The sequence below is a fragment of the Notothenia rossii genome (genome assembly GCF_949606895.1).
Source record: "Notothenia rossii genome assembly, chromosome: 10".
NCBI lineage: Eukaryota > Metazoa > Chordata > Actinopteri > Perciformes > Nototheniidae > Notothenia > Notothenia rossii.
In genome coordinates, this window is record NC_136908.1 from 15,852,949 (window position 1) to 15,874,490 (window position 21,542).

At 40.1% G+C, this 21,542-nt stretch overlaps 1 protein-coding gene across 2 annotated transcripts in view; it reads right to left on the reverse strand.

Annotated features, from left to right (window-relative positions):
* The window catches only part of tshz1 (teashirt zinc finger homeobox 1), a 28,206-nt gene extending 15,788 nt beyond the window's left edge, over positions 1 to 12,418 (reverse strand). The window contains exons 1-2 of one of the 2 annotated variants that reach the window (XM_079655322.1): positions 12,015 to 12,418; positions 11,229 to 11,850 (exon numbers count right to left, since the gene is read on the reverse strand). In XM_079655322.1, coding sequence (XP_079511448.1) covers positions 11,229 to 11,268 — 40 coding nt within the window. In that variant the 5' untranslated portion in view covers positions 11,269 to 11,850; positions 12,015 to 12,418. Of the gene's footprint in view, positions 1 to 11,228; positions 11,983 to 12,014 lie in introns of those variants that run through there. The other variant, XM_079655323.1, reaches the window with a different exon arrangement.
* Between the last annotated feature and the right edge of the window lie 9,124 nt (positions 12,419 to 21,542).

Sequence of the window (21,542 nt, forward strand, 5' to 3'; positions counted from 1 at the left end):
TTCTGCCCTTTGATCTTGTGTAGCTTGACCAAGTTTAATTACCAAATCCTGACACACACATTCTCCCCAATGAATAACGCTCTGCCCTGTGCATACACATATAACTTAACAGTATGGTTTGTCTGGTTCTTCTTATGAGACTACATCAACAGATACATTGTTTGATATGTTGTCATTTTACTGTAAGTCCAAATCTCTGCTATGCATTTTCTTTTTCAAGGTTTCACACAGTAACATGTAATCACACTGAAGCTGTTCTCACACTGTAAAGTATTTTTCAAAACAAAAAGTCACAAAGCCTTTTATTCACACTGAACTTTCACTATGCTGTTGGGTATGCCAGAGAACCCTCGAGCAAGTAAAACGCTGCACACCTTTCTTTCTGTTGTTTGTTAAAGGAATTATTTAAACCATGTAAATCATGGTGACAGGTAACCTAGACTTTAATCAGTTTGTACACTTCTGCGGTCTTAATTAATACATTTATAGTAGAGAGGAATTCATATGCCTTTTTTTATGATGGATATTAATGTTTATGCTATTAATACTATCTTCCAAGTTTGAAAAAGAAAATGCATTATGATGCATGAAGTACCTGCTTCTCAATATGGAGGATTTGCAACTTAAGCTTAGTCTTTTGTGAGTGCAAACTGAACAGATTTAGATTTTGGGCAGTTGGTCTGATGGAAAAGTAATCTTAATGCTTTAATAAGTTAAATGAATTGATCATTTAACTCAAATAGAAGCACACTGAATCAGAAAAAAAACAAATAAACTGTGATGGGCAAAGACCTTCTGTATATCAGAATACTTTGGAAAACGTATATCTCTATGTAAATATTGTTATCACTTTGGAATGACAGTTTCTGGCATATTTTTAACTAGGCTAATGTTGTTCCCTTATATCTGACAGCAGTGATTGTTAAACCAGAAAGGTTTGAGTACAAGGCTCCAACTATGAGGCAAGGCAGGAAATAAATGAAGTGACAGACTTAGATGATTGAGAGTAAAAACAGATTAGTTAAGTACAAAATAAGAACGTCACACTCACACCTAGAAATGACTCACTCACACTGGGAATGTGCCCATTCTTGGACTTTGAATGTAATGCCAGACATATTACAAATATACTGTAAGTAGTCGGCAAGATGACAGATATATTACACAGACCTTAACAACGTTAGAAGAGCAAGCGGTACCCAAAGTATAAAAAAAGTTGAAGGTAGGAGCAAATACTTCTTAATAGACATAAATGGACCAGTTTGACAGGAAACAGAAGCCTTGTACCATATTTTGCAGGACGGACCAGCAAAAATGTCCGAGGCCTTGAATGGAGAGATATTATTTTAGGACCACAATATATGTGACTTGTATCTGGAATAGAACCAGGGGCAAAAGAAGAGGTATGTTTAACAATTTCAATTCTTTGCTTGTGAAGCTAGAGTTTTCCCAAGAGGATACACTGGAGATTCTTAGGGTGGCGCACTGGGAGAAATGGCGGGGCATGGATGGAACGAAAAAGGAAACTATAAACAATTCAATTTCAGATGGTTCCTTGACAAAACAATTATAATTACCAAAATCCGTAATATTACTTTGTTTCAGCTAAAATGTATTCATAATTTCCACTTTACACCCAACACTGACGTTGATGCGAATTACCCTACGAAACATTATTCAATGTCAACATGTTTCAAGGTGGTTGGTTTTGATGCAGCGGCAGTCCTGTCATGGTGTAGCTTGGGAGAGGCAGATGGACCAGAGAGAGACACGTAAACAGGACAACAGTTGGGTCAGCAGACAGCCAGAGACAGGTGATCAGAAACAGATGCTCAGGTGGACAGCCAGTTAGAGGGACAGACAGACGGAGGGACTGAGTGAGGAAAGAGACACGCTGACAGAGGAGACGTTTGGGTGCAAAGGAGGCGTCCTGCTGTTCACTCTGAGACAGACGACTTAGAGGGACAGAGCTGAGCTTATACACCCCCTGTGATTGTCAAGTCTGAGGCATCACGGCGGCTCAGGAGAGATTTGGGAGGAATTTTTGGGGGGGTAGCATGTGGTGCTGTTGAATGGGTTGGGATCCAGGGACATTATATCCCCTTTCAACTGCCCATCAAACCGAGGACTGTTGAGTGATTATTTTATGAAACCCTGAAAAATAGCTAGCTCAATAATAATAATAATAAATACAATTTATATAGCGCTTCTCATCTGCCAAGACAAATGCTGAAGCGCTTGGGTTTGAGTCAACGAAAACTGGAGGGCAACACTAAAACAAAATATGCTTTCATTTCTTTTCCTGTGCAACAGAGCTTCATGGGAATGGAAATGTCTCCTCTAGGAAAATACGTGACAGTCATGTGTTTAAACTTCAGAGAAGATGACACATGACTTAACTGCCATGTGACCTTTCAGTTTTTTACAACGCAGAAGTGTGACTGCCGTGAGTTGTTGAAATCAGACTATTGCAGAAAGAGGTTTTTGAAATATGAGAACACGGCCAGTGGGCCTGAAAGGGTATATTAAGCTCTCCTTTTCAGATGTCGAGTTCATGTTCTTGTAACCAGCTCACTGAATCTTGAGCATCCGGTAAGAGAGAGAGAGAGAGAGAGAGAGAGAGAGCGAGATGAGGGCAAGAGACAGGGAGGAAGATGAAAGAAAATATGAGCAGGGTAGAGGAGAATTGAGTCAGTAAGATAGAGATTGATGACAGATAGGAAGATGAGAAAAGGCTTACAGGCAGAGAGAGTAGGGCAGTAATCCCCCCCCAAAAAACAGGAGAAAAAGAGGGAGTAGGCTGAGATAAAGATGAAGAGGTGAGGGGAGGATGCAGCGTGACCTTCCCCAGCGTCCGCTTTCAAGGACAAAGTGTCATCTGTTAACTGTATCTATTCCCAGATGGCTTATCTGCAGTAAACTAGTGTCCAAAAAAAATGATATTCATTGCTTCTCATCCCACCTTATCAGTTTAACAAACACTCCTTTGGGGATAGAAACGTCCACCCAGACTTTTGTCCACATTGTTTGGACTTGGTTACGCTGAGGCCAGCTTTTATCCATGTAATAAAAACAAGTACCTTTCTTCTCCTGATATAGTGTACTGGTTCTTGCCAACATAATCTACATGCAGTAAAACCAAGGCTCTTTTTGGGAGCTATGAAGGGAAAAATAAACGTCACCACAAGCTGCTGCTTAGTTTGCATACATTTGATTAATGTTAATGTTCCGCTGATGTTTAAAGGGGGATTATATTCAAAACACCAAAAGTGTACAGCTATCCTGGGCATAAATATTCCAGCTCATATCCAGCTCTTGCCTTGGCAACCACGAAAACATAAACAAAATACACTAATTCTATTTGTAAGCCTCAAGCATTTCTGGGGTTACTTTATACTTTACCGTGAAGAATTTACGTAACTCTCCATTACAAAGTTTTCATTTTCCTGTTCTGAACTTTAATGGAATTTCTGCTGAGATAATATTCAGCCAAAGAGTACTGCAGTTGTTAGTGTCTTTAAATGACTCTTGTTTTTGTTACTAGACAGTCTCTACAAATGTTTCAAGCATCGGAGTCATTTTCTTGAAATATGTAAAACCTTCCAAAAATCATTGGCTTTAAGATAAAGAATGTATAAGTACATTTAAAGTTGTGGTACAATAGTGACGCACTGATCGACCGTTTATTATTGTCCTGATATCATTGATGAGAAACTACTTAATGTGGATCAGGCTGGCCGACGAAAACTTTATGTGACTATTTAGCTCGGTAAGAGTCCAAAAGGATTTGGTTGGTTCATCTGTGAGTAAGAAATGTGTCTCTTTATTTAGGGTCTTATAAAGCTATCTTTAATCCACACAATTAGTTTTCTAAATTCTAAAAATGTTTAAAGCATTCCTTTTGTTGGAAATATGGGAAGCCAAAAGGGTGCGTACATGAACAAAGTGGTTCAAATGGTCATCCCAGAACACATAAATTACAGACGATTTCAGCCATAGAGCTCCACCTGAGTGATTGTTTCATTTTGAGATACGACTGAGAGCTAAATTGTGTTTTATTGCTGAAGTCACATGACAATTTAGTGGTGAAAGTGGTTTCTGTAACCAGACTTGGTTTAATCTAAAACACATAATTTAATTGTCCTATAAAGGGTATTAAATTATGGTTGTATTAAATCTGGAGACAAGTTCAAGGACTAAACTTCAACACTCAAGAAGGAAATATGGGTTTTATTTCCGTCTTTATATGTAAACCTAGCTCTAAGGATAAAATATGTCTACCTGGCAACAGCAGAGCAATAGTGGCGTTGGCGTGCTAGCCTGCAGTAAAGCACAGGCACATGTAATCAGCGGCTAATAACACGGTGGGAGTCACTGCCCCACCGTAAATCAATGGGCAAAATAATTGCTAATACACTGGTTATCGATTAGCGTGCCCGCCATGCTCTCATTTTCTGGGGTGACCGCGGCTAAGCGCTAAAGCAGTGACAAGGGTAAAGTGTTATTTCTCAAAAAAGGCACAGAGACAGACAGCTGGGCAGGAAAAAATGACTACATGGCCTCGGCAGTAATTCTTAATTGACACCTGTCAGAGCAATGGCAGCAGTCACAGCTGTTGCAGGAGAACGTCTACCAGAGTCCTGTTCATCTGTCACTTTTAATACCTTTTCTTCACAGCCCATCTTCCTCTCCCTCTGTTGTCTTCTTCCCCCTCACCCACACCCTCTCTTACCCACCCAGATGTTCAAGGCTGGTTAACAGAAGCAGCTCAGGGGCTGGGTCGTACGGGGCCTCCGGTGCAACTCATTCACCTCAATGCTGTTTTCTAACGTTTAGCTGCTGGATCAAAGACAGTTTTTTCACTCTTAGCTTCGTGGACTGAGCTCTGGACTTAAGTATAAGCAATAAAAGAGAACAAGAGATTCAATAAAAACGAGAAGCCTACTGAGAAGTAATCTAACCTCGCTGAGACTGTTATGGCGGCCATTTATCTCCAGCTTTATCTCTAGTATGTTCACCATGTTTACTCCAACAGGCGCCGCCTCAGTGGTCATTTCTAATAGATCAAGGGTAGCACATATTATATATTATTATTATCAGTTACTTCTGAGATCACTCACAGCGAAATGCAGAAACAAATATCAAAATCTAAGCAGTCTTTTTTCCTAGTCTGGCTTTTGACAAATTCAAATCACAGCAGCCAGCTCTGGTTAACTCTGTCTCTCCAATACTGGCGTCAGTCTGGCCTACAGAGCGTTAATCATGAAGGACGCACACAATACATACGGATACACCAATGTTTCATGGCACTGGAATGTAAAACTAAAAACTAAAAGTGCATTTATATTAAAGTACTTAGATGTCAGATATACAAGATTTCTGTATTGTAACAACACACACTCAAGACTGGAGGCTCCCCTGAGTACACACTGACCTCTGAGTGTACCCTGGACCTCCCGTCTTCTTGCCTTAAATCATCACTCCGCATTTTTCTCTCTCTCTTCTGCACCTTTTTTTTTAGCCTTATTCTCTTTGTCCTTTTCTAGGCTTCTACCCTTTCTTATCCTAAATACCTAAAACGAGCTGCACAGATTAGTCAAACAGCAGACAAATAATTGTCAGCTTCTCAAATGTGAGGATCCGACGCCTTTCTTTTTTTATACATACATGATACATGATACATGCCTTTCTTTTTTTTATACATGTAAAGAGATATAACCCCTTTGGGTAACATGTTTATCTATTATTTAAGATTATAATTATGAAAATAATTATGAATTGCAGCCCTAACCATACACCCTGATGGCCAGAATGAAGGCCCACAGTTACATTGGATTGGTGGAATCCATTATGTTTGTGTTGGATACAAAGGGAAGTAATTCAGCTAGTGTAAATGTATGAAGCAATTCAAAGAATGAATCTTAAAAACCCTGTCTGTAATTTCAGCCTCTCCTCTGCTCACCCAACTGCCTCTTTCACTCAATCAGCACCAACACTTTGTTTTGCATCTGGAGCCGTTAACCCCTCAAGGATAAGTCATTCCACTATCGTTATTATTTTACATCCCCAATGTACATCATGGCTTTTTGTTGTGCAGCTGTTTTGAATCGAAGCCAAGATATCTTTGCGAATGGAAAACAGACACTGAAAACCAGAGGCAATCAAAAAAATGCAGGATGTGTTTAAGAGTGGGGACGCTAGTGAGTTTTATTACTGTAAAAATGACCTTGTTTTCTTTACTTCATTGTCAAGGCTCCTCGTGTCGTGCTTGAGTGAAAATCCAGGTTTTCCTGCTTCCTCTGAACCTCATCAAGCTCTGGGATAGTTTTACCTCGGGGCTGCAACGCTGAATGCCTTTACATCGTCACCCTGCTGGCAAGCCTAATCCCCACATATTTTCAATCCAACCCTCTCTTTTCCATAAGAGCAGTCATCGATCTTCATTTGTCACTTAACCTCCATGAAGATGAGGACAGAGAGTGTAGTTGTGCGAGTGTGCGCATTAGTGTGTGTCTTTGATTTCCTGAAGGCCTACAGGCTCTGACACCACATGCAAATGAAACGTAGCGGAGTGTGGGATAGCAAATATATCCACTGACTCCTTCAGTCAATGTCACCTGTTAATGACACTTTACATACACTGCCTTATCAGAGGATCAGTATGTCACACACACACACACACACACACACACACACACACACACACACACACACACACACACACACACACACACACACACACACACACACACACACACACACACACACACACACACACACACACACACACACACACACACACACACACACACACACACACACACACACACACACACACACACACACACACACACACACACACACACACACACACACACACACACACACACACACACACACACACACTTTTTCACTTCACAAATAATATTTTTTTTTCTCACAGCACAGCTTCAACTCCTGACAAATGCCATTAAATACTTTATCAGAAACATCCCGATAAACCAACACAAGGTTCCAAGGCGATGGCTTCTTAGTTGACAGGTGCCGTGAGCTCAATTTCTGCAGGAGAAATACAATTCAAAGTAACAACAACAGCAAAATGAATGAATGCTGCTTCGCTTAGAACTTTGTTCCTGTTCTGTCAAACAAACCAAAAGGCTGTTACCAGAAAGATCAGAGGGAAAGTATTCGGAACATCTTTCACATCCAATGGAAGCCAGCTATTGCTTTTCTATTGAAAACTACCTGTAATGCATACTAGTATACAACAATATGCAGTCATATTTCATCTACTTAGCATAGGTGTACATCCAGACTTGAGACTGCCAGCATCAATACCCTGTTTACACGGGTGTTTGTGTCCAGCACGGGCACACATTGTGATTTGTCACGTCCCACTGCTGATGATTGTACACTGAAATATCTGGGTGTATGAAAAGTAGCTTACACAAAGTTGATTATATCAAGGCAGCTTGCCGACTTGACACATTGCTGAATTTGTAAGCATTAATCGGTGGGGCCCTGTCACTGATCCGTCAGCTACCTGGATAATTAGGGACCACGGCTAACGATGCCGTCGGGAAGAAGGGAAGCTCAACTTCTCCCCCGCCCACAAGTCATAATTAAGAGACTCCTGCTGCATTGAGGTAGTTATATTGCGCTGTAAAGGGGGTTCTGCCGCTGATGTCAGTTGTGAAGCTCATAAGGCAAGGCACTGTCTCTGCATCCTCTTTCACATTGTGTCTTCAATCTGGACAAATGTTGCTGAGCGCTTTAATTAAACACATGCCGAGCAAAGCTATACAGACAGATCATTAAAGTGTAGCACCGGTGTCCTTTTATTGGAGACACTGAATCATACATATTAAAGAAATGAACAGCATCAACAGTCTCTGTAACCTGATTTATGTTTAGGGCGCTAAACTTTTTAATTAGTAGCATCATTGTGTGAGTGGCCAAACCCAGCCAGTAGCCTAACATTTCTATCGAGAGGAGACAAAGGCAAACTAATTACGCTCTTTAGCTATGAAAGAACACATTTCCACATGTTAATGTTTGAAAATATCACAGCATGTCACTTTCTCTCCCTTCATGACCTGAAATAATTCTGTCAGTGTAGAAGCTGCTCTCTCTTTTGTCACTGGAGATAAGAATCGTGCAGGAGTAAATATTTCCAAATGTGTACACTTAAGAGTGAAAGGAAACCGAGTAGATTTTACATTCCCTGAATAATCAACGTGAGAAAAGTAATTATAAATATGTCTATCCCATAAACTAACCAGTATCTTGGTCCTTCCCACTGTGGATTGGTCACATACTGTTTGCCCCGCCTCTTCCTATGTCTCAGGATTGTTATGCAGGATAGGTGATAAAAAAAAACATTTTTTTAAAGATAGACCTTTTTAACTCCTGGAATAAATTCAACACAGTGTCACACTGTAATCACACTGACATGTTGAATGATTAGTTGACAGATTCATTACTTAGAGTGACAGTGCTTGATTTAAGATATTGTGGCTGGCAACTAAAAGCGGGAGTAGACATGCAGAAATACCATTAATTTTCCGACAGCAATCAAAACAGTGACCTCAGTATCAAGGCAAATACAGAGTTATGGCTTCTTTGTTTATCTTGTTCACCACATTTCGCATCTTAAACTGAACTAATTACTGCCTATCTATGTAATACGCACAATACATTTGTCATACATGCTAATGCAACCAAAGTCAACAGTCCGATATCATGCAGTTAAAATAGGTGGTTAGTGAAATGTCAGAATAAATAAATAAAATGTAACCCGATATTAATCAGAGAAGCAGAGAATGCTTTTGGAAGATAAAGAATGTAAATGATTTGTAAAGAGTTAAATAATATCAAATGTATCACAAAAAGAGAGAAACAAAACTCGCTTAGAGACACAATACTGTTTATCCTTTACATTTCTCCTCTTTTTACATTTGAATCCTTATCATAATAACGTAATATGACTGCATTGTTTCCCTTGAGGTCCATTAAGAAATACCTCACAGCACAACAGTACTTCTGTGAGAGGAGACACGGGGAAAAATGGAAAATGACGACAAATGACTGCAGCAAAAGTCTCTGCTGCTCAAATTGCACTGCACTGAACTCAACTGCCAAAACTAACAGATGCAGTAATGTGGTTCCAAATGAAAGAACACTGATGTATTGTCACTGGTCATAAACTAGATAGGGTACAGCGCCATTACAGGGTCTAAAATCATCACTGTGACTGATGAAACAGAGCCCATTTGAAATGGCATACAAAGAGCCATTGAAGCCTCTCTTTCTCTCTCTCTCTCTGAGGAGCGTATGCAACATTTTATTTTAGTACAAGTGACAAATCCAGGTTGTGGAAATATCCGGTAATGTATTGTAAAAATAGGCCGTGTTTAAAAAGGTGTGTACACCATTTCACTAGAGGAAGAAATCGCACACACTTCAGTATAGGTGTTATAGTTTTTTAGATTGACCATATGTCATGTGCTGGAAATAACATAGAGACAAAGCCTGCCAAGTTGGGATTGACCATTACTGCCTGTGATGTATGTGTCTGTCACAAAAACAGACAATTAAATCAATATTCAAAAGCTGAGCCGGAATGGGGCCACTTCAGAGCTTGGCTGACTGAGTGACCAGAAGAGGCTGAAAAACAGGAAACGCTTTTTTTTGTATCGTTCTGTTTTGTGGATTTCACCAGTGGCAGAGGTATAAACCGACACTATTCACTTCCAGGCTTGTTCTTCAAACACATTTCTCTCTATCCATCACTAAAGCCTGGCGTCAATTAGAAATTACAGCCCCACCGAGTTCAAAGTCTTTCTGTCACAACCTTGATTAAGTCTGCTTAACCTCACATTTCCAGCGCCTGCTTAACATTCTACAGCTGTTTTATTCGGCTTTGGTCATTACTGCACAAACTTCAAAGGCTCCTCTTTTCCCCGTCATTTGAAAAACCCATGTCAATCACTCACATCGCCCAGGGACATCAAATGGATGCAGGCAAACATGCCATTCTACCTCAGAACAGTTCATGTCTGATAAACTTAACGAAAACATTAGGCCCGAGTGCCAGAAGGCAAAATGTGGGAGCTATAACAGATATTGTGGCATAGAAAATATGTAATTATTGACTTTTGCTGAGATTCTTTCTCCTAAATAAAAGCTTCAATACAAATGAGTGGTTCACTTAACACTTTTGGTGCCTGTTGTTACAGATGCCCATCTGAAACACACCTAAACACTTAAATGTTGACTAGCTTATGATACACAATAGTGATTTTACATACTTTACCAATCTTAAAATTGTGTTTTGATGTATATAATCTTGCTGTTGCATCCTGTCTATAACATTTATGACATTCAAAACACAGCTTTCACTGAGAGATACACGCAGAGGTCAGGTCAAGAGCTTAAAGTGACCATTAGAGATAACCTCCCCTCTTCACCCTGCAGTGTTTTGGGACTACTCCTGTTTGAGATGTTTTTCTGTGATCTCGCTACGCCCCAGCACCCCTCCTCCCTTGTTCCCTCCCCCTTGGGTATTAATCGCAAAGTATTTATCCCGCTTGAGAACTTTTCTTTCAATTTGTCTTTTCTTTGCTCCTCGGTGGGGGCAAAAAGTTATCCTTTGAGGGAGTCCAGCTGCCGGGGCGCATGCGTGTCTCTATGGTGAACGATTTACTGATGTTTATCAGGAATGAATAGATCAAAGGCAGTCGCATGACAGGCGATCAATCAAGCATCAAATCAAGGATGGCAATCCCTGAGCGGAACACAAGCTAAAAATACGCTACTTTCTTTTTTTTTCTTACTGGCACCAACACATCAAACACGTTAGCCTGTAAAAATGAGATAAGATGAGCTTTGTTTGGGGAACTTGGATGCTGGCAACCTAGTGGAGGATCAGCTTTAAAGCGTTGAAAGTGAAGTGCATTCATTTCTCAAGAGGCACAATTGGCACCGAGGCATGGCAAGCCTTAGATAAGTAACAATGAACTTATTATAGGCTGGTAAAAGGTTGGAAAATTATACATACGGACATTTAGCTGAATCGACTCGAGTTTACCGTGTATAACGTGTGCTGTTATCCTCGTGCTGTGTCCTGCATTAGGCCTGTTCGCTGTGTGTAAACTTGTGTCCGTACTGGATGTGCTTCCTGGCTGTTTCTGGTGACTGTAGGAGAATGAAGTGCGTGTGTTTCTTACCTGCTGACCGCCGCGGTGCTTGCTGCTTTCTCCTCGGCATGCTGCTGCAAGACTTTCCGCCTGACTTTTCATGCAGAGATAAAAATCGCGGACAAGCTGAAGAGGAAAAAAACAAAAATGAGGAAATCAAAGCCAGCAGCGTTTCCTTCAGTTCTTCAGCGGATGTTAGAATGAAAGTGTAGATCCCTCGCAGGGTGAATAAGTCTTTTTTTTTATCGATGCGAGTGGAGAGTTATTCTCTTCTGATCATTTTATAATCGGTATGTCCGGTGGGAAAATTAAAAACATAGATCGTTTAAAGCGAAAGGGAGCTCGTCCGTTAACTTCTGCCGATCACAGAAACTCATCGCAGGCTGCTGTCGGTAAAAACTGGCGGAAAGCTCCGTGCGGATCTCAGTCTATCGTGGGGGGATATGGACAGCTGCCGGAGATCCTCGCCGCGTTCCCATCAAAAAAAGGTTTACACCCCTCACCGGACTATTTCATACCTCGGTTCAAGGGAAAAGTGAAGAAAAACGGGAGATCCTCTTCTGGCGTTTTAACTCACTCGGTGGTGGAGTCCAAACTGCGCCGTAGTGTTCCGCTTCCTCCGTCCAGGTGCTAGCTCCGGGCTCCGTATAGTCTTTAGGAGGAAATCAGAGGAAAAGGAGGAAAGAGTGACACGTTAGCCTGGCTGGGTGTGTGTCAATCAGTCAAGTGTGTGTGTGTGTGAGGAGAAAACCCGCAGCAGCGATCAGCTCACACCCCGTCTCTCTGAAAACACCCCCTGGATAATGAAATACTCACATATACGCCGTCCGTCCGATTGTCAACACGGACACTTGACGAATTTTTCAGAAAGTCATCCCAAAACACATCGAGCAGGCCCGCCCTCTGAGCCGCAGACTTACTGTTGTTATTGTTTCCGGTTTTTTAATTTATTATTGTTTATTCTAACGAGCGTCCCTGGATATTGTCCGCAGTGAAATGTGCGCACGTTGGTGATGCGCCGAGCGTTCAGACAGCTCCCACTGATAGACAGACACATCCAGCTGCCTTTCCGGCCTCTCCTTTACTCCACCCCTCCAGAAGCGTCACCCTGACAGTCAGAGCCCACCTGTCAATCCGAGGCTCTAATTGTTCACTGGGATGGCTTTCATTTCTACGCCTCTGTCTCTGCTCATAAAGGAGGTGCGTCCTGCTCCCGGACATGCGTGTGGCCGATTTGTAAACTAAAACAACACAATGACACTCAAAAAGTTGACGTGCAGCCAGTGTGGGAGAGATATATATATATATAAACATTAAAAAGAGATTTGGTAAAATAGTTCCTGAGCATGCTCTTATCCAGTTAGTAAATGTATTAGATTAGGACTGCGATCTAACGACGACAATGCAAATACTGCCTTTTCAATTGCAAAACATATACAAATACAATTTCCATAAAAAAATCGCTTAAATCAAAAACTAGACTTTGATGATCCGGCAAATGGAGGATAATATTATAAAGCAAAGTAAAATCAGGCCTGACTGATAGTTTGGATTATAACTTGAAATAACCAAATACTTAATGTAAATAGTGAAACTCCTGACAATGACATTATATAAAAACACGATACTAATAAAAGTGTTTCCTTGAATGACACCGAATTTTGGACACTGTTTTTCTCTGACTCGGGGGATGATAAAAGATGCAAGATAAAATAAGGAGTTTCCCTTGTTCAGACAGTCTTAAATTTGAAGTGCAAATCCCCTCTTAGCTCACCTCCAAAGTTTGCTAGAAATGTGCAGATTTTTCGGTGACCTCTTTAGCGGGACAAAGGAGGCTGCAGATCGATTCGTTACACCTTTTTAGCGAGGCTTGTGGTGAAGGGGAGGGGCTCTGAATCCACAAGAGGCTCCATTAATAGCCTACACTCCTTCCTAACTATTACCCACCGTAAAGTGTTTATAAAGGGCACACAAGTAGGCTAATGTTACCTCCAATGAGACAGCGTGATTTATCCGTTTAATGCTGGACAGGATAGTGGAGCAAAGAGAAGGGAAACACGTCTAAAGTTTGTATTTATTTCTGAGTGAGAGAAACACAATGTGAATTGGATGGAATGGGAGTTGCGATCTTCTTCCGCGTGCGGCCACCCATAGGACTTTAGGACATGACTTGGCGAGCCACACCGGCTCCATTCCGGGATAGAACCGGGGGTTTGGACCGGATCTTTGACCAGAAACCGGATTACAAACTCTCTGCAGTCCTGCTTTAACTGACTCTGGTGAGTTTCCAAATATACTCTCCACTACCTGACGCTTTCTCAGTGAACAGGTAATACACGGTGAGTGTCTCCTCCTCATTACGCACAGCAGTCAAGCTCCTCTGAACATCTCTGCGTCTTTACGCTCGGTTTTCTGAGCGACTGCCAGTTTGTAAAAGCTGATCATATGCGCAGAGAGGAGGTCTGAGGTCGCCTGTTATGAGGTAAAAGAAATACTAAGGACCGCCCCAACATCTGTCTGTCCCTGCCTGTCAACGCGGCCTGCATGCTGATTGATGGAGCCGACTTACGTCACTAATATCTCCATCCCAAAGAATAACGACAGACAGACAGACAGACAGACAGAAGAGCTGCAGCTAACAAGATATTGTCTAAGAGGTGCTTTAAATGCATTTAAAATGTAAGCCTTATTCAGACTTATTACATTTAAGAATAATTTCTTATATTAAACACAATACAACAGAAACCTAATCTATGTTAACATCTTAAAAAAAACAAGGTTCAATATCAATGCCTTTATCTGCAGCCTTTGCTGGCTCATTTAGAATAATACTCTTGTTGAATATTTTCTGTGAGGTATATTACAATTTCTGTGAGGTATATTCAGTGTGGTTTAGAGATTGCACCCCCAAAACTAAATCAGTAAAGGTTGGCTTTGATTACATCAGGGAGACAAATGCATTACAGCTTAACATTTTCATTTCAAATTATGTTTTACTAGTTGTACTGATACCAAGCAATATAAAAGTAGAAGAAGAAAAACAAGATGTTTCATCGACCCTTTCAATAAAATCATACTGTTTGAATTCTGAACTATTTTCCAATTTTCAGTGCTCATAATGATCTTTGTTTAGGTTAGTGAATAAAAACATTCAATAAAACAAACCCACCATCGTAACAATATACAATACAAGCTAGACATTGAAATATGTTTTTATATTTTGTGGTGTTGGTTTAGTGAGTATTATATTAAGGTTTTATGTTTTTAAGTATCAGAGAGGTATCCCAGCAGAGAAACCAATGCAGGATCTGATCCTGGGCCAGCAGGGGGGGACATGTGGCTCAAGAGGCAGGGGTACTAACCATATCTGCTCTGAAATGTCTGCACATAAACAGGACGTAGTCAGATTACGATATATGCTCAAATGTTCTTGTTAAAATAACTCAATGTATTAATATCATACATGTTCTGTCTTTGTAGCACATTCCTTTCACAGTGTATTTCAAAAATGTTAACAGTATTTTGCTCATTTTCATTCAGATTATCTCTTTTTCGTTGACCCTCGCCTGTTTAGATGGAATATATAAAATACTATAAAAGTAAAAACATGTTGTATATCCATGTGTCATTTGATGTATTTGATCTTCGTACATTTATTTTCATAAAATTCCACTGCTCCTGCCTGAAAGTCACAGATTCAAACGTTACAGTTTAAATAAAAGAATCCTATACTGCTCTTAAATGTGTAATTCAACAAGTATATTTTCTACTTTCTTGTTTATATCTAGTCTTTACATTTTTATTGTACAATGCCATGTCTTTTTATGCTTCTGCAACACAACATTGTGGGAGCAATAAAGTACTTCTTATCTTACCTTAATAACCTGTTATTACCTAATATGAACGATGTGACTTAAGATATGTTTTATCATCTCCCAAACACACGGTCATGATCCAAATTGCTTGCTGCAGAAGCTACATTGCTTGAGATGCAGCCATCCGTGTCCGTATGCATGTATGACAAAAACCCAACGCACAAACAGTTGTCTCCCCCCCCCCCAACTTGTATGAAGCCCCTCTTCAACATACTGTAGCACGGTGACAGCGTGATGACATGTTGTCCTGTTTCCTGCTCTTCTGTAACAAGCGTGTAGTCGTCATGTACATTTTACATACGTTATTCCCTACTTACTTTTGTCTCGTCTTTGTTTTTTTCCCTAGGTCTGACGTGACCATCTACAAAGAGAAGCTTATTCCAAGATCTGCTGGATCCTACTGAAAGGAGCTCTGCAGGTTGTCAAAGGAGGTGAGGGACTTTGTTTGAAAAAGTTTAGAAGCTTAAACTGATATGAGCAAATCATAACAAAGATGTATTATTTTTATCTCAATACTGTAACATTGTGTGGTTTCCGAATAGGACTAAAACCACATGTTTTTCACATGATATGGAAACATCTTCACAAGTTATGGAAACATTTACTCATCCATTTGAGGAAATAATATTTGAAGTGTTTTAGTAAGTGAGTCAATTCTTTAATTATATCCATTTGTCTATTATAAAATGTTGTCAACTATAGCGACTATGAATGTCCCAGAATAAAAAAATACTGTAGACATTTTCATTTGACTTCTTTCTGTTTTCCACCTAAGAAATCTGAAAATGATTTGTTAAATGTTCTGATCAGTTTAAAAAAACAAAACAAATAAAAAAGATTGCCTTAAGTTTTGTGTGTCTACATTTTCTTGAAAGCTGTTCTGGCTGCCGGTTGAACATGCGACACAAAATATATGCGGTCTAAAAATATCTGAAAACACAACCTTCTTTCTCTTCTCTTCATCATCTGCACTACTACCTCCATCCTTCTCCTCACAGTTTGAACAACAACAGCATCAGTACCACACCGAACATCACATGATCTGGTTTTTGAAATTGAACTGATTCCACAATAAAATGATAGAAAATGTGCCGGAGCCACACACTGCAGCAAAAATATAATTCATTAAGCATCCTTATTTTCCATCAGTTTTAGTGGAACTGTATGCTATGCAGTAAATATAAGTGTTTGTGCTGACAAAGAATGGAGGTTAATTTTGGAGATTAAATCCAGTGAAGGTATATTTTGAATTATCTTGCAAAGCATATCAACAAAAACCATCATGACATAACGCAAGAATTTAAAGCCTACCTCTTAATATTCATAAATAATTAAAAGTGTATTTGCAGATTTTGGCCTGTGGCTAAATACCCGAGCTATTTTGCAGCCGTAAGCTTCTGATGTCAAAAGATATGCGCACTGCTGGAATTCAAATACTGCAAATTTGCTGTCAGAGGTGTAACGTGGTGTTTAACATCTCTGCAATATGCTTTTTGATGAACCTGCTCTTTTTAGTTGTATAGGAATCTGCCACAGCGCTGGACATCTAAACTTATTCTTAGTGGACTGAAAGGGAGTCATTTTTTCCCTTCGTGTCACTCAAATAAGTTAACATTCGGAAATGACGAAGGCTTACAGTTTATGATAATGCCTCTTTTCATAATCTTGAGTAATCTTCAATCAATGATGGGTCCTATCAGATTCCAGACACTCATTGACAGCCTGAATATAAGAATATATAATAAAAAATTAATAAAGAAAAGGCTCTAACTTTGACATGAGCTATATCTCCACATCTATCAGATAAGACTGCATAATTAAAATGCCAAGTGTGAGTATGGAGAAAGGGGGGGTTGATATTTTATAGAGATTTACTTTTCCACGACTTGTTTTAATGTGTAGTCTTAAAATACAATGTGTTGCTGTAGTTTTGACAATGCAATTAAAGGTTTGTAATCCCCACCTGAGCTTTTTCTGATTGTGTCACTTTGGACGAAGGATGTGATGAAATGCCGTGCAGCGGTGACAGATGCAGGTTTATTAAAGGATCCGAGTCTCGCAGGGATTCCAGATGTTATTTTATAGCAACAAGAAAGCTGTGAGGAGGGGAAGCAACTTCAGCCTGTTTACACGAACTATGAAATAATCGTTCAGCAGAATATATACAGTACAGAACATCAGGAAGCACAGGCTTTTAAACACGAGCTGCAATTCATACCACCACAGGCAGAACTCGGAGATTTCCTGCTTCCTGGATGGAAACAGCCTTGCTCAAAAAAATCCTCCCCAACTCGGCTAAATAAAGTGACATATTTCACGTTTCCAAATACCAGCCTTTTTCACACACACACACACACACACACACACACACACACACACACACACACACACACACACACACACACACACACACACACACACACACACACACACACACACACACACACACACACACACACACACACACACACACACACACACACACACACACACACACACACACACACACACACACACACACACACTCCTTCCCTCTCCTCCTCCTTTCCCTTTTGTTTTCCTTGACACGTGCACTCCAATTAGCATTTTTCAGCCATTAAGGAGGAAAAGAAGCAGCCAAATGTTTGTCTCACGAAGCTCCTTTTCCGACAAGACTCTCTGAGCCCTTGTGAAAAAAAATACAACATTCAGATTGACTCAATATTATCCTCGATGTTAACATGATCTTCTTCACTTTAAAAAAGCTTTGTCTGGGACACTGATGTGACAACGCGACCAATAGCGTTTATAAGAGCAGTTGTCTGTCTGCATTTTGAACAATTAAAATGATTTATATTACTTTCTATGAGAGAACGCAAGCAGAAAGTAATATTTTCTTTTTTAAAATTCATCCTATAATCAGTAAATATTTCCATTTCTTTCACATAGAGGAATACATTTCCCCTTTATGACTTCTTCACACAAGGAGCTCCCTATAACCCTTTTTGTGGGAACACGAGAGTCTCTTGAAGATTACATGCTGTAAACTATATCCTAACCTTCATACAGTAAGACTAGCAGTCTTACCAGTGCAGTTGAGCTTTTGTGTTATCATTCTTCTTACACGTCAAATAAGTGCGTTCTAATCTTCAGCTTTATTCTTACATTTAAATCTGCGAATCTCAAATTGCTCAGATCTATTGCTGCAGGGTTTTAGCTGCAAAAATGTGTCATTGCTGCTGGTGTACTGTACATTAGGGGGAGAAAACGCTCTTAAAAAGGTGCTTTCCTGACATTAAAATGACTTGTGTGCACAGCGCATGTCGATCCGTGCAGTTTGAGGCATATATTTATGAATAGGAACCTTTAATTAGGGCTTGTGTTTCCTCCCTAGTCACATTGAGGGATGGTCCTCGCCGACATTCATTAATGATAATCACCAAGAGCGATGGCATAGCTACAGGCCAAGTCTCCGGGGACCCGACACTTGAAAAGAAGCATTAAATTACACAGAGGGACTCTTTAATTGCAAAAAGGAAAATATATAGCCATCATTGTTAAATATGATCTTTTGTAAGCCTTTACTGGTTCAAGGATTTGTCTAAGGGATTTTTATCCTCAAACTCTTTCAAAGGAATCTAGTGCCACATATCTGCTATAATACGCATCAAGGCCATCTTTTAAAAAACAATTATTTTAACCACTTTTGCTTTTCTTTAATGCAAATCGAGCAAAGACTGTGAATATATGACTATTTTTTACATTTGCATTTTGATGTGAATTCAGATTCGACACGGAATTCAAAAGCAAGTCGCATAATAAAACTGTTCAAAATTGAACAACGGATTCTCGATGCAGAGAAGGACTGTCTGATATTAAGCACACTCACATGGGACCGGTGCAAAACAGATATTATTATCCGTATTTACCACATCCTTAAAAATATACAGAACTATCATTACTCAATGCAGGGTTTGCAGCATTGGAAGTAAACATTTGTTGGTCTCAGGCCAATGTGATGGTTCTGTTTGCTGCTCTCTTGAAGATTGAATCAGTTTTAAGTTCCATCAGTATACAGACATTGGGTAAAGGAAGTTCTGAAGCATATTTTGTAAAAAAGCTTCAGTATTCCAATAAGGGGCCAATTCTGAAATGCTTTTGATCAAAACATAAAGGCAGATACTGTACATTGACTTGTAACATACCTTTTTTATTTGAATGTATCTATTTATGTATTGCTATTGTCTCTTCTCTCTACATGTTTTACCGATTGCTTATTTGATTTATTTACAATTATGAATATGTCTTTTTTCTGCAGTTTGAACTCTCTTCTGGCTTAATTGTCCTCAGTGAATCTTTTCGCACATTGTACATACTGATACACACTTAATGGAACGATGTGCATGAACACACACACTGACGCATGCATACACACATTTATACTCACACACACCCCAAACTCATGACCTAATTGCTCAGTCTCACTCAACTAATTAATCACAGCTGACTTAACATGGTGACAAGGTTAGGTAGGTGACATTCTCCAAAAGTCTGTATTTCTGCCTCCTCTCTCTCTCTCTCTCTCTCTAACCCCCTCTACAGCCTCCCTCCTTCTTTCTTTTTTTCCATCATTATTTTCTATTTGTTTCTTCACCTTATTATTTCGTTGTCTTTTCCATTTTTCTATCTCTCAAACTTATTTTCTTCCGTTTCATTCCTTCCTTCCCTCCTTCTCCCCCTATCAGATCACCTGAAGCTACAATTCAAATTGAGAGCATAACTTGGCCCACAATCTATTTTTACCTGTGATTAGGTGGGGGGGGGGGGGGGGGGGGGGTTGCAGAGGTGAGAGTGGGCATGCTGGGAAAGAAGGAGGGTTAGGGGCGGGGTCACAATGCTCCATTAATCAAAAAGAATGACACTCATGTCGTCCCTGACAACCATCCTGACAACCGTACGTCTGTTCCCCTCCTCCATCCCACTCAAATAGGACAACTTTAGTGATGGTGGGGGGGGCTGAAGACAGAAGAGAATGAGAGAGGGGGGTGTGCGAACTTTATTAATCAAGCATTGCAGATTAATTGTTATGAAGTGTCACCCGTAAATTCTCCATTTGGATTTAATAATCTTGGAGGTAGACTTAACAATCCCTGTCGTGATTTGAGTTTTATTGAAGAGGCTGCGGAGAGAGAGGGAGAGAGAGGGAGAGACAGAGAGGGAGAGACAGAGAGGGAGAGAGATGCAGTGACACAAATAGCTTCTCAGCGGACAGTCCCTCTCCGCATGACAGTTATGAAATACAATTATCAGCCAGATCTGCTTAAGAATTCATCAACTGCACCCCTGCCTTCCAAAGAGAGAGGAGGAAAAAAAAATCCTACATACAAAGCAAGTCTTAACTGATAAGACTTCTCTTTTCCCCGCAGCCCTTAAACTATCATTTCAATTTTTCTCTGTCTCCGACATGTTAAGTCACTGTAAAGGTATGGTGCGCATATTGCTTTGAATGGCCTATGTGCATTACATTAAAGCATAAATCATGAGGTAATCAGGGAATATGGTAAATGACACACCACATGCAAATCAGCCAGAGAGTGAGTAGTTTGTTTGAAATGTATTAGCTGTTGGTTTACATCAGGGTCAATAATAGCAGTTAATCTACGCGAGCAGAGAAAACCTACTGTCAGTGGATCGTACGACACCCTGTCAGCTCTCAAAAGTAACGGAATCATAAAACGCAAATGATTTCAATCAATTGTCGTCTAATTGCAGTCATATCTTCTGAAATGACCGAAGAACAGCCACAATGTAGGTTGACAGTATGCATATAATTAGCATAGCTTTGCATATTGCAATGCCATTAATGTTCGTTTTATTGGAGGCTTGGGTTTTCCTGCTTTTTCTGCACGCTGTTACTGTCTTAGGAAAAAGGACATCCGATTGTTATAGAGATGGTTTAACTTAAGTATCATTAAGACAATCACAAAACGGGGCTAATTTCCTCCTCAAAGTGCAGCATCTGTGTTTGTTTGTATCTGAGAACACTATTTTGTCTGATCCAGGAAAGCTATTTCCAAAGAACAGTAATCTATCCAGTGAGGATTGGTTGACAAAAGACAGATCTGAGGGATAGAAAACGACTCTGTCTTTGTTCAGAATAATAATGGAAAGTCTTTATGTGACCATTTTTGGGAGAAGCTTGTTAAACATGTGCCTTTAACTACACGTTCCCCTCCGCCAGATATCATCCTGATCAATGACGCCTCGGCTCGGTGAGAAATGACGATGGCTGGAGCCGCGGTAAATGTTTTAGCTATCAACACTGCTTCATCCCCCGTCACCAAACACCACGGCCAATCCTTCACTGACACCACACCGCGGCCTCAGCCTGGTTAAAGCCAAGCCCATCTTCTCCCATCAGTAATTGCAGCTGTCTGCTCGTGATGTGTGACTTGTGAACCATTCCTTCATCTGTTTTCCTGAGTCTGGA